A 13,599-nucleotide genomic window follows, 5' to 3' on the forward strand; every position below is an offset into this window, starting at 1 on the left:
ACACAGATATTGGGTTGAATCTGGAGGCAACAGTTACAGATGTGTCCTGGTCCAGAGGCAAATACTACTATATTTTTTGTGGATTCCCATTCCTAAGAGCAAGCAAATGTATGCCAAAAGCTCCCCAAGATATCTTCCCCTCGTGTTATCGTACAGGATTTGGTCATGTTCCACTGCTAAAATACTCCTTTGCAAAGTAAAGCAAATTCTGGCTACCAGTGAGACTATCAGGGTTTGCCTCCAAAGATGGAGAGGAACATCTTCCCTGAAGAGTGAGAAACTACATATAATTGAGGTATGGTCAGCAGAGAAGAATGTGGGAGCCCAACCGTGAGGCTCAGTTGGTTTAGTGTCATCCCATGCACCAAGATGTCACTGGTGAGATTCCCAGTCCGGGCACATGCCTGAATTACAGGCTTGATCCCAAGTAGGGGACGTGCAGGAGACAGCCGATAGATAATGTTTCTCTCTCTCCTTCTCCCTTCCCCTCTCTCTCAAATCAATAAAAACATATTTTAGAAATATATACTTGGGTGAGGATTAAAAAAATGTTTAAAGAAAAAAATGAAGAAATGGATATTGGGTAGGAATCCAGCAATGAATGTTACAGTGGTGTAGTAGAGGAAGGACTAGAAGTCAGATCAAGCTGGATTGAAGTCGTACCTCTACCACTTACTACCTAACTGACCTTCAAGGTCTCATAATTGCTCTGAATATCAATTTATTCTTATGAAAACTAGATATAATGACCATAATAGAGTTGTGTGTAAGTCATAAGTCAACTGGATATATATATATGCACACACACATATATATACATATATATATAACAATGCCATTTAATAGAATGCATGGTTTCTAATAACAACCCCACAAATATTAACTAAACCTATTACTCTCATATTTTCTGTGCCACAGATTCTAAAGCTATACCAAGGGTGAAAATTCCTTGTATATCAGACAGAGAAGAGCTCCATGGTAAACGGGGACAATGGAAAACAGAAAGGCCAAATTCACTAACCTCTTCCAGCACAGACTCCTCAGAATGTCATGTTACAATATATGACCAGTAACTGTTCAAAAGGGCATTCAGCCTTAAACTCAAAACCACACCCTACAACTTTAAAGACTAATCCATCAATAGGTCAAGGATTCTCTCAGGGGAGGAACAGGAGCTGGGAGTCTGTGAGAACCTGGGGCTGGAAGAGGTTGCAGCATCTATGCGTTGAGTCATGGGTAGAAGAGTTGTGACCATACTCACTCTGAGTGTAGTGCTTTCTCACTGTGCCCAAGATGCCTCCCATCGATTTTATGTTGTTTATACACACTCAGTTGAGAATTCTGCTGATGGACAGGAGCCTTGTGAAACTCTTAGTTAAGTGATCAGCCTAATAGGTGGAATGTATGTTAATAATTATGGGAATTTGGAGAACTGCCCTTTCCCAAAGGACCAGCTAAGTCTGTCAAATTTTAGTTACTAGCCACAAGGTTCAGGAGAGTGGGTTTGGAGAGGAAGCTCTAGTGGAAGCTGTTGGCCTGAACAGAAATGCTGTAAGATGGTGCACAGCTGACAAATTCTCACTGTTGAAATGTTTCAGGTGTGGCAGGATGGAAACTGGCTACACTGCTCTGCAGATCTTCTTCTTGGTGATGCATGGGATCATCAGTGTCCTCGGCATCGTGGGAAATGGGCTTGTGATCTGGGTGGCTGGATTCCGGATGGCACTCACAGTCACCACCTTGTGCTACCTGAACCTGGCCTTAGCCGACTTCTTCTTCAGCGCCACTCTGCCATTCTTCATGGTTGTAAATACCATGAGAGGACAATGGCCTTATGGCTGGTTCCTATGCAAGTTATTTAACATTATCATAGATACAAACCTGTATGGAAGTGTCTTCCTCATTGCTTTCATTGCTCTGGACCGCTGTATCTGTGTCCTGCATCCGGTCTGGGCCCAGAACCACCGCACTCTAAGTCTGGCTAAAAAAGTGATCATTGTACCCTGGATTCTGGCTCTACTCCTTAACTTGCCAGTTCTCATCTTCTTTACTACAGCAACGGATGAGAACGGGCATATATACTGTGATTTCAACACTAACTTCTGGGGTAACATCACTGAAGAAGAGAAGTTGCACAGGACCGTTACCTCAGTAGCAATCATAGGGATCAACCGGTTTGTCACTGGCTTCACTCTACCGATGTCCATCATCGCCATCTGCTATGGGCTCATTGCAGCCAAAATCCGATACAAGGGCATGATGAAGTCCCGCCATCCCTTACGGGTCCTCACTGTTGTCGGAGCTTCCTTTTTCATTTGCTGGTTCCCCTTCCAACTGTGTCTTCTTCTGGCCACAGTCTGTGTCAGAGCAGTATCTGAAGACAAGTACAACATCATTCTTCTCCTGGCATCTCTAACAGGCATCCTGGCCTTTTTCAACAGCTGCCTCAACCCAGTGCTCTACGTCTTCCTGGGGAGAGACTTCCGAAAGAAACTGATCCACTCCCTGCCTGCCAGTCTGGAGAGGGCCCTGACTGAGGACTCAGCCCCAACCAGTGACACAACCACCAAATCGGCTTCACCTCCTATAGAGGCCCAATTACAGGAGATGTGAGGTGACTGGGATCATTTATGAGCTTTGCCTGCTCCTGTCCTGCTACCTCTTCCAGCTGCATCTTACCTTAGGTCATACTGAGCGTTAGGTAAAATTTCCCTGGCCAGGAGACTGTAGAAAGAGACTGAGAGCCCCATTATTACACTCAGCGTTTCTTAAGGGAACATACATACAAGGCTCAGCTTGGGAGGCAGCAAGATGACACGGATGTCCTCCCTGCCACAGGGCAGGTGATAAGGAGTTTATAGGACAGGGAAGATGGATGGGGGTACTGGAGAATGACGTACCTCAGGTAAGGAAAAACTGCCTTACAGACTTTCCTAGGGTACTCCCAGGGCCAGTCCCAAGAATCAGCATGCGGGGGGGGGGGGGGGGGGGTGTTGGGAGGTGTTGGACTGCCTCTGAGGGGATTTCTGGGAAGCAATTTCTGTTCTGGCTTGAATGCAGCTACACAATCTGGCAGCGGTGACATCAATGAATAGTCTCTTCTCCACACTGAAACATTCATCATGAAAAATACTTTGGTGCCCCCTGATTTGGAGATAAGAATGGACATCCGGGTATTATTGCTCTCATTTTTCATTTTGGCACCTCAGCCTATACCCAGGGTCAGTGGAGGTGGGAAAGAGTACAGGGATGAGAAGAAGAAGAGTGATGGGGGGTCTGTAAAGCTTAGATGAGAAAGTATATTAAAGGGAAAACTTGGGTATTTTACCATGAAGTAAGATGTTTCCTGTAGATTGTTTTTATCTATTTTTTATCTGACCACAGAAGGTTCCTATTCCTAATTTACTAACTGTTTTCTTCTTTTCTTAATCATAAATTACTACTGGATTGTATCAAATGCATGCTCTGCAGCTATTAAGATGATCATATTATTTTTATCACTTTACTTACACCATCATAAACTATATTCATTTTTTAGTGTTAAACTACCTTTGTATTCATAGAATAACCACACTTGGTAATTATATACTATATATATACGGTGTATATATATGTATATATATATATGTATATATAGACACACACACACTTTATATATATACTATATTTATATGTACATAGTATATATATACTTTATATATATACTTTATGTATACATTATATACTTTATATATTTCCAAACCACACTAGGTTGGTTTGGAATTTCTGCATTTATATTTATATGTAAAGATGCACATGTTTTTTTACTTTCCACTTATATCCATGTCAGGTTTTACATCCCACAATGTAAAAAGAGCTGGGAAGTGATTCATCCAATACTATTCTCTGGTGTTACATCTTTTATAAATGTTTAGAGAAATTCACCAGTGATCCCAAGTGCATATTGAGTTTTATTTACAAGAAGACTTCTAACAGGTTCAATTTCTATAATAATTATAGGATTATTCAGACTTTCTATTTCCTCTTCTGTCTGTTTTGGTAACCTATGACATTCAAGGAATTTAGTCATTTTTTTCCAAATAGCCAAATTTATTGGTATGAAACAGTATGAAAACTGTGTTACAGTACTTGGTAGGGTTATCTTTACATAATAAGAATGTAATCTATCTGAGGGCAGGGTTTGGCCTTTATTGTTCATGAATGGACCCCAAAACCATATGTGTAAAATAGCGCCTGACATGTGATAGATACCCAAAGAGTTATGTAATTAATGACTCAATGAATAATAGCATCATCCAGGTATCAACTGCAGACCTTTAATGTCTAATTAAAATGAATTCTGAATTCATCATGAATGGGGGACTGTTTACTGAACTCTCACTGCCATTCCCAAAATTTGTACAAATCCTCAAGTGCCTTATCTTTTTATGAACACCTCAGATTTTGATTTTCTGTTTCTAATAAAGTACTCTGGCAAACTGTTGACTGCTGGCTTTGCTTTGAAATAAATTAATCTACAGTAGTTCTCAGCCTTTTTTCTTGGTTTCTGCAACTAATCACTCACACATTGTCATCTAATGTGTAAGTGAACATCCTGATGCGTTGGCAAAAGATAAACTCAAAATACAGATTCAAATGCAAAAAAATATTTGGTCTTTGTCCCTGGTCCTTGCCATCGGGCATCTAAACACTTGCAATTTCCTGAATGACATGTGTCTTTTTATCATGAGGAGTCCCTTTAGATCACACCAAATTTATGTTAATGAGGTCAGTGAGGGTCTCCCTAGGTAGCCTCAGTGGGACCAAGCCATTAAAGCTTCTAAAATTTCAGATCAACACACTGACATCTGGAAACAGTAGTTGGGAAGGCGCAGGATATTAAGCTCCATAAAACTCTTGAACAATAAGAGTTGATGAGCTTCTGAGTTGCTGTACACATCAAGGTATTGGGAGGGTGATGCTCCCAAGAGAACATGAAAACTCTGTGCACACACATCCCCCATACCTTGCCCGATGCATCTCTTTGGTTTGGCTGTTCTGGAGTTGTAGTCTTAATAATGAATACAACATAATGTTGTGTTCATTATTTTTGTTTGCTGTATGCTTACTTATGCTAAACATAAGTAAATTGCTTCCTGAGTTCTGTGAGCCATTCTAGCAAATAATTGTACCTGAGGAGGGGACTGTGGGGACCTCTGATTTACAATCTTAAGCACAATTGGCAACCTGGGACTCCCAAGTGGCACCTGAAGTGGGGTAGCCTTATAGCACTGAGCCCTTTACCTTGTAGGATCTGGCCCTAATTCCAGACAGTGTCAGACTGAATTAGATTGTAGAACACCCAGGTCAGGTCCACAGAGAATTGGAGAATGTTTCAGTACAGAACAAACCCACACCTATGGTGTCTGAAGTGTTGTTTGAGTGTAGAAATAAGGTTTTTTGAAACCAATAACTGTGTTTTATTGCTTGCCTCCAATTCCTCTCACATCAGCAATTATTTCTTTCATTTCCTTGAATCTCTGAAAGAGAAAGGGCCTGAACACAAAACATCCTTGACCCTTGATATTTAAGAATAGGCTGACAACACATCCAGGGTGTTTTATGGAAATTGCAAGAAGCTCTGAGTTCCTGTCACATGACTGATTGAGCCCCATTGTCCTTCCCCCTTGTCCTTCAATAAAGCATCTGCTGAAGCCCTCCTGCCTGAGTTACTCCACAGGAAGACAGGAACTGGCCACAGGAACCGGTCGCAGCTCCTGGTAAGTTCCAAGCCTGAGAATTTAAAAATTGTTATGAGAGTATCTATTATGTGGCAGATACCTCCTGAGCTCTAGAGCTGGACTGTCCAATAAGAATCCACTTCCCACATATGACTATTGAGTTCTTGCTAGTCTGACCTGAGATGAGTGTAGTAAAAAAATGAATTTCATATATTCAAAAACTTAATATAAAAAAGAAAGAGAAAATGTCTCATTGAAAATTCTCAGATTGGTTATGCTCAAATGATAGTCTCTATGTGTTGAGTTAAAAATATATATTATAAAAATTTATTTTGTTTACCTTAACAAAATTTAAAGTCACAGATGAGGCTCACAACTCTGGTTCTATTGGACAACATAAATATAGGGATATAGCATTCAATGAAATACGTAGTCTTCTGTAGCATATGTACTAATGTGCAGGGTATTTTGAATAAAAAACAAATGAATGGACAAATAAACAAGGACAGTCCTGATGATATAGGCTGTTCCTGGAATAGCTGCTTTGCACTGCGCATCAGGCGGGACCTCTCTGAGAATATAATATCTAAGCTGAGACAGCAATATTCAGAAAGAGCCAGAAGCAAAAAGCTTGAATAGAAGGGCAGAAGGACGAGAGGATGCAAAAGTCCTGATATGGCAATGAGCGTGGCATGTTCACGAAATCAAAGAATTCAGTGTGGATCCATAACACTGTCTGAGAGGATAGTAGGTATGTGAGGAATACACAGCCAGATCCAGGAGAACTTGATAAGCGTGAGTTAGGAGTTTGGAAGCCATTGGAGGGTGTTGAGCAGAATAATGTCATGGTATGATTTGTGTTTACAAAAGATCATTTGGCTTTTATGCAGAGAGAGAATGGATTGGGTGTGGGGGCGCAGCATCAGAAGCAAGAACAAGGTATTTGGAAGGTTTGTGCACATCTGCAACCAGACAAGGTCTATGGACAAAAGTGAATGGTGATAAAAATTGTTCCAGTTACTTAGTAGACAGAATTGATTGACTTGGATGGGACGGTCATGGAAAGGGGATTCAAGGATGTGTCAGATTTACTGGTAGAGATTTAACAACTGAATGCTTAAGTTCCAAATAAACACAGAATATTGAGAGGAACAGATTTGGGAGGATGGAAGAATTAAGAGTTTGATCTAGGCAATGTGAGGTTTGGAAGGAGAAAAAGCTAATAAATTGGCCCTGCCCGGTTCGGCTCAGTGGATAGAGCATTAGCCTGCAGTCTGAAGGGTCCCAGGTTCGATTCCATTCAACAGCACATGCCTGGGTTGTGGGCTCGATCCCCAGTAGGGGGCGTGCAGGAGGCAGTCGATCAATGATTTTCTCTCATCATTGATGGTTCTATTTTTCTCTCCCCTCTCCCTTCCACTTTGCAATCAATAAAAAATGTTAAAAAATAAAGCTAGAAAATTGGTCTGAGATGAGGTGGTCTATAAAGACAACCAAGAGTTTGTTGTATGTACATTTTATCATCTAAAGCAGTGGTTCTCAATCTGTGGGCCGCGACCCCTGAAAATACATCCTGCATATCGGATATTTACATTACGATTCATAACAGTAGCAAAATTACAGTTATGAAGTAGCAACGAAAATAATTTTATGGTTGGGGGTCACCACAACATGAGGAATTGTATTAAAGGGTCAAAGCATTAGGAAGGTTGAGAACCACTGATTATTCTAAAGGCATATGGAAATGTGGTTTAAGAAGGAGGAAAGGACTTATGGCATCCTACATCACGGAGATATCAGGATAAGAACTGAGAAGGCACCACCGGAGCGGTGACATGAAGGCCATAGGCCTTCTTACGGGGAGCCCAGTCTATGGCAGTGATGGCGAACCTTTTGAGCTCGGCGTGTCAGCATTTTGAAAAACCCTAAGTTAACTCTGGTGCTGTGTCACATAGAGAAATTTTTTGATATTTGCAACCATAGTAAAACAAAGACTTATATTTCTGAGATTTAGTTTATGTATTTAAATGCCATTTAACAAAGAAAAATCAACCAAAAAAATGAGTTCGCGTGTCACCTCTGACACACGTGTCATAGGTTCACCATCACTGGTCTATGGAGTGCTCAGGACCTCAGTCAGTTTTCAGAAGTTTAGGAGAAAAGCTGAGGTGACAAAATTCACTGAAAGAATTTTCTTGAGAGCACAGGGCTGAAGCCGGAAGGAACATGGGCCAAGGGCGGGTGCTTTGTGAAGGAAGGGGATATATGATCATGTTTGTGGCATAGAATGATTTAGTAGAAAGAAAATCTCGGGGATGTTTTGGCAGAAAAGCACAGTGATACTGCTGGAGAGTAATTCTTGGAAAGGTGAGACAGAGAGAGGGATCCAGAGCAACCTTGAAGAGGGAATGAACAAGAACTCCTGATTTACTCACTGTATGAACTGGAATGAATAAGAACTCTATTCACTAAAACAGATGCAGGTAGATTACAGGGTTTGCTTGAGAGAAGGCTAGAAAGTTCATAAATAACTACTAGCATAGTCTCATTAACATATGAGGCAAGGGCATCAGGTGAGAGCAGGAATTGAGAAAACGTTAAGAAGTTTTAGGAGGAAGCAGAGCTGAAACAATTATTTCAAAGCATGAAAATGGGAACATGATGAAGAAACAGAGTAAACTAATAGGAAACTTCTGAAATCTGTGGTCATAAATCCAGTTACCCTTAATAATTTAGACACTGGGCAGGTCACTTCCTCTGCCAGGACCATGGATGGATGATATTTATCAAAAGTAAGGATGGCTTCACAGGAGTTGATAAACTGTACTGTGAAGGACACCTTTTATGAGTCACCAAATAGCAGCCATCATAATCCATCCGTGCACCATCTGTGGATCACAGGCTCTCCTCCACCTTTATTGAGTGGGCTCATAATTTCACAACTTTACCTCATTGACTTTTCCCCACCTGCCATTGCACAATCATCCTTCTCTGTTGTATCAACATATTTGAAACCAATGTTTTAGACATTATTGAGCACAATCTAGCTCCTGACTGAACTGTGAGGTGCTGAGTGGGTGGGTAGAAAGAAACTGACCCTGCTTAAGGAATATGAGGTGGGAGAAAGTTAAGAGCACATTTCTGATGGAAGCCATCTGCCTGAGTTCAAATTCGGGCTCTGCTTCTTTCGAAATGGAAGTTTCAAACAACTAATGTGATCAGTTTAAGCCTTAACTTCCTCATCTGTACAATGGTTATACTAATTACAGCCACTATGATTCCATATTTACAAAGTCGCAAAATATTCTTAGTGCTTAAAACATATTCATGCATGTAATCCTCAAAAGCCATGAAAGTTGTGGTGAGAGTTAAAAGAGGAGCTCTTGGCACGTGAAAATGTCATAAGTAGTCATTACGGTTATTATGAGCATTGTCTTGACCTGAATTTGAGCTTCCACAATGTATAAACCAGGACTGAATCTCAGGACACAGGACAGAGGCTGGTGAGCACCAAGAGTTCCCGTATGTTAAAGGCAGTCGGTTCAGCCTAAAATATTTCCATGTTTATTCTCATCTAATCTTCACCTACAAACCACACTAACCACAAAATCACATCATTCTGTAAAGGAGGAAACAGACCTTCAAAGAAGATGTCAGAGAGGAGATTAGAATACAGATTGACTTAAGTCCTGAGCCCAGCACTACACTATAACACTGACTCTCAACTGGGGTGACTTTCCCCCAGGTGACATTTCACAGTGTCTGCAGAGACTTTTGGTTGTCACAACAGAAGGATGCTGCTAATGGCATCTATTTGATAATATGTAGTAATATCTAGAGGCCAGGGATGCTGCTAGACATCCTACAATGTACAAGACAGTCCCCCACAACAAAGAATTAGCCGGTCCCAAATGTTAGTGTTGCCAAGGTTGAGAAACCCTGCACTACATTAAGCAGTATCCCATAGAAGATTCGGTAAAAGTGATGAGTGAAGACAAAGGAAGGAAAGAAGAATGAACAGGGAGGATTGAGGCAAATTGTCATGCTAGGTTATGGTCATCTCCAGGTAATCTTGGAAGGCAGTATTTACAGAGGAAAAGGCCGTGGCTCTGAAATTGGTTCAGTCTGGTTTTCAAAGATTGTTGTATACTGACTGGCTGGGCTCATGATGGTGAACAAACTGCTGAAAGCCTTGGGCCAGTTTCCCCTTGGTGAAGAGGGCTCAAAATGGATGTCATGCAACATTATTACAAGCATTAAATGTACATAGGCACCCCCAAAATTGAGAGACATCTTCCCTGAAAAGTTCTCAAAATTGGGTTTGGTTAGCAAAGAAAAATCGGGGAACAGATGTTGGAAAAGAATCCAGCAATGTCTGTCACAGCTGTGTAGTGAAGGAAGGACTTGAAGACAGATCAGGCTGGATTCCAAGTCCTTCCTCTACCCCTTACCTGCTAAGTGACTTCTACACGTCTTCTAATTGCTCAGAATATCAATTTATTCTTTATTTTAATGTATATTTTTTATTGATTTTTTACAGAGAGGAAGGGAGAGAGATAGAGAGCTAGAAACATCGATGAGACAGAAACATCGATCAGCTACCTCCTGCACACCCACCACTGGGGATGTGCCTGCAACCAAGGTATATGCCCTTGACCAGAATCGAACCTCGGACCCTTGAGTCTGCAGGCTGATGCTCTATCCACTGAGACAAACCGGTTAGGGCCAATTTGTTCTTATGAAAACTGGAAACAATGGACATTATATAGAGTTGATGAAGGTCAAACTAGATCCCTACATAGGTAACTAGATCACCACTAAATATAATACCTGGTCTCTAATAAAACCCCCACAAATATTAACTAAATCTATTAATCTCATATTCTTTATGTCACAAGACAATGAAGCTACACAGTGGGTGAAAATTCTTTGCATCCCAAATGGAGAAGAGCTGCATATCAAACAAACAATAAAAAACAGAGGGTTGAGCCCTAACTGGTTTTGCTTAGTGGTTGCGGGCACATCCCCAGTAGGGGGCATGCAGGAGGCAGCTGATCAATGTTTCTCTCTCATGGATGTTTCTAACTCTCTATCCCTCTCTCCCCCCCTCTCTGTGGAAAAATCAATAAAATATAAAAATAAAAACAACACAGAGGGTTGAATGTAGAGCAGGGCCCACTTCTCTGACCTCTTCTAGCACAGAATACACAGGATGTAACATATTACTACATATCACCAGTAACTATCCAACATCCTCTTCGACTATAAACTCAAACCACACTCTAAAACTAACAACATATTCACCAATGCAATCCTCAAGAGCCATGTGAGGGGAGTTGGGTGAGACGAACACCATAGTAGGTCAAGGTTTCTCACAGGAAGAGGAATAGAAGCTGGGAGTCTGTGAGAACCCGGGGCTGGAAGAGGTTGCAGAGCCTGCCAGCATCTATGCATTCAGTCATGGGTGGAAGAGTTGTGACCATACTCATGCTGAGTCTAGTGCTCCCTCACTGTGCCCAAGATGCCTCCCATTGATTTTCTGTTGTTTATACACCCTCAGCTCAGGATTCTGCTGATGGACAGAAGCCTTGTAACACTCTTGATTAAGTAATTAACCTAATAGGTGGAATGTATGTTAATAATTGTGGGAATATGGAGAACTATCCTTTCCCAAAGGAACAGCCAAGAGTCTGTCAAATTTATAGTGACTAGCTACAAGGTTCAGTAGAGTGCGTATCTTATTTGGAGAGGAAGCTATAGTGAAAGTTGATGTTGGCCTGATATTTTCACAGCTGATAAATTCCCACTGTTGAAATGTTTCAGGTGTGGGCAAGATGGAAGCCAACTTCTCCATCTCTCTGAATACATCTGATGAGATGTTCCATGAGTCTACTGGCTACACTGTTGTGCAGATTATCTCATTGGTGATTCAAGGGATCACCTTTGTTATCGGCATCCTGGGCAATGGGCTTGTGATCTGGGTGGCTGGATTCCGGATGGCACGCACAGTCACCACCTTGTGTTACTTGAACTTGGCCTTAGCTGATTTCTCTTTCCAGGCCACTCTACCATTCCTCATGGTGAGAAATATCATGAAAGAACAATGGCCTTTTGGCTGGTTCCTATGCAAGTTAATTTACATTGTAGTGGACATTAACTTGTTTGGAAGTGTCTTCCTCATTGCTTTCATTGCTCTGGATCGCTGTATTTGTGTCCTGCACCCAGTCTGGGCCCAGAACCACCGCACTGTAACTCTGGCTACAAAACTGATCATTGTACCCTGGATTCTTGCACTAGTTCTTACCTTGCAAGTCTTCAACTTCCAGACTATAGTAAATATCAGTGGGAATGTGTACTGTACTTTCAACTCTGTATCGTGGGGTGACATACCTCAAGAGCGGCTGAAGGTGGCCATCACCAAGCTGACAGCTAGAGGGGTCATCCGGTTTGTCATTGGCTTCACTATGCCAATGTCCATCGTCGCTATCTGCTACGGGCTCATTGCTGTGAAGCTCTCTAAAAAAGGCATGCTTAATTCCAGCCGTTCCTTACGGGTTCTCACTGCTGTTGTGGCTTCCTTCTTTGTTTGTTGGTTCCCCTTTCAACTGGTTGCCCTTCTGCAGACAGTTTGGCACAGAGAGATATCACTCGGAAATAAGTACAAAGTCCTTGCCATCCTGCATAACCTAGTGAGATCCATGGCCTTCTTCAACAGCTGCCTCAACCCAATGCTCTATGTCTTCATTGGCCAAGTCTTCCGAAAGACACTGATCCACTCTCTGCCTGCCAGCCTGGAGAGGGCCATGACCGAGGACTCAGCCCCAGCCAGTGATACAACAACCAAATCTGCTTCACCTCCTGCAGCGGCTGAGTTACAGGCAATGTGAGGAGGCAGGGGGACATTTTCAAGCTCTGCCTGTTCCTACCCTGATCCCGATTCCAGCTTCATATTACCTTGGGTCACAATGAGCCACTCATCATGACAACTACTATGGTGCCCTCAGAATGGTCGGAAGAAATGGACTTATGGGTATTATTTCTGTCATTTATGGCTTTGGCACCACAGCATATACCCTGGGGTTAGTGGAGGTGGTAAAGAGTACAAGGGTAGAGAAGAGAAAGAGTGATGGGGCATCTAGAGCTTAGATGAGACAGTATATTAAGGGGACAACTTTGGTACTTCACCGTTTAATAAGATGCTTGCTATGGCTGTTTTGTAAGCATTTCTTATCAGACTACAGAATTCTTTTTCTATACCCAGCTTATAAGAGTTTCTTCCTTTTTAAATCATGACTTGCTACTGCATTGTATCAAATGCATTTCTGAAATTGTTAAGATGATCATATTATATTTTCCTTTCATTTACATCATAAATTATATTTTTTATCATATTCTTATTGATTTCAGAGAGGAAGAGAGAGAGAGAGAGGTAGAAAGATCAATGATGAGAGAGAATCATTGACTGGGAATTGAGCCTGCACCCCAGGCATGTGGTCTGACTGGAAATCAAACCATAACCTCCTGGCTCATAGGTTGACGCTCAACCACTGAGCTACATTGGCTCAGTGATTATATTCATTTCTGAATGTTAAAGTAGCCTTGTATTCCTAGAATAAGCCAGACTTGCTCATGATATATTTTATATATTTCTAATAAATCTTACTTGACTGGTTTGGAATTCTGCATTCATGTTTATGTGAAGATTGGTCTGTTCTTTTGCTTTCCTCTAATGCCTGTGTCAGGTTTTACACCAACTTATATTGGCCTCCTGGAAAGAGCTGGGAAGTGATTCCCTGATTCTTTTCTCTGGTGTTATATCTTTATAAATGTTTAGAGAAATTTACCAGTGAAGCCATTTGGGTTTGGGGTTTTTTTTATG

General features: G+C 41.5%; 2 protein-coding genes across 2 annotated transcripts; both read left to right on the forward strand.

The window, feature by feature from the left end:
- Positions 1-1,608: 1,608 nt before the first annotated feature.
- Positions 1,609-2,613, forward strand: LOC308531618 (N-formyl peptide receptor 2-like; the record flags this gene model as incomplete). The annotated part of the gene is made up of 1 exon (XM_081108627.1): positions 1,609-2,613. The coding sequence occupies one exon, from the start codon at positions 1,609-1,611 to the stop codon at positions 2,611-2,613; it is 1,005 nt and encodes a 334-aa protein (XP_080964753.1).
- Positions 2,614-11,548: 8,935 nt separating this feature from the next.
- Positions 11,549-12,607, forward strand: LOC308531675 (N-formyl peptide receptor 2-like; the record flags this gene model as incomplete). Its single annotated transcript, XM_081108734.1, has 1 exon — positions 11,549-12,607. The coding sequence occupies exon 1, from the start codon at positions 11,555-11,557 to the stop codon at positions 12,605-12,607; it is 1,053 nt and encodes a 350-aa protein (XP_080964860.1). The 5' UTR covers positions 11,549-11,554.
- Positions 12,608-13,599: the final 992 nt, after the last annotated feature.

Source organism: Myotis nattereri (assembly GCF_964212035.1).
Source record: "Myotis nattereri genome assembly, chromosome: 15".
In the NCBI taxonomy this organism is placed as follows: Eukaryota; Metazoa; Chordata; class Mammalia; order Chiroptera; family Vespertilionidae; genus Myotis; species Myotis nattereri.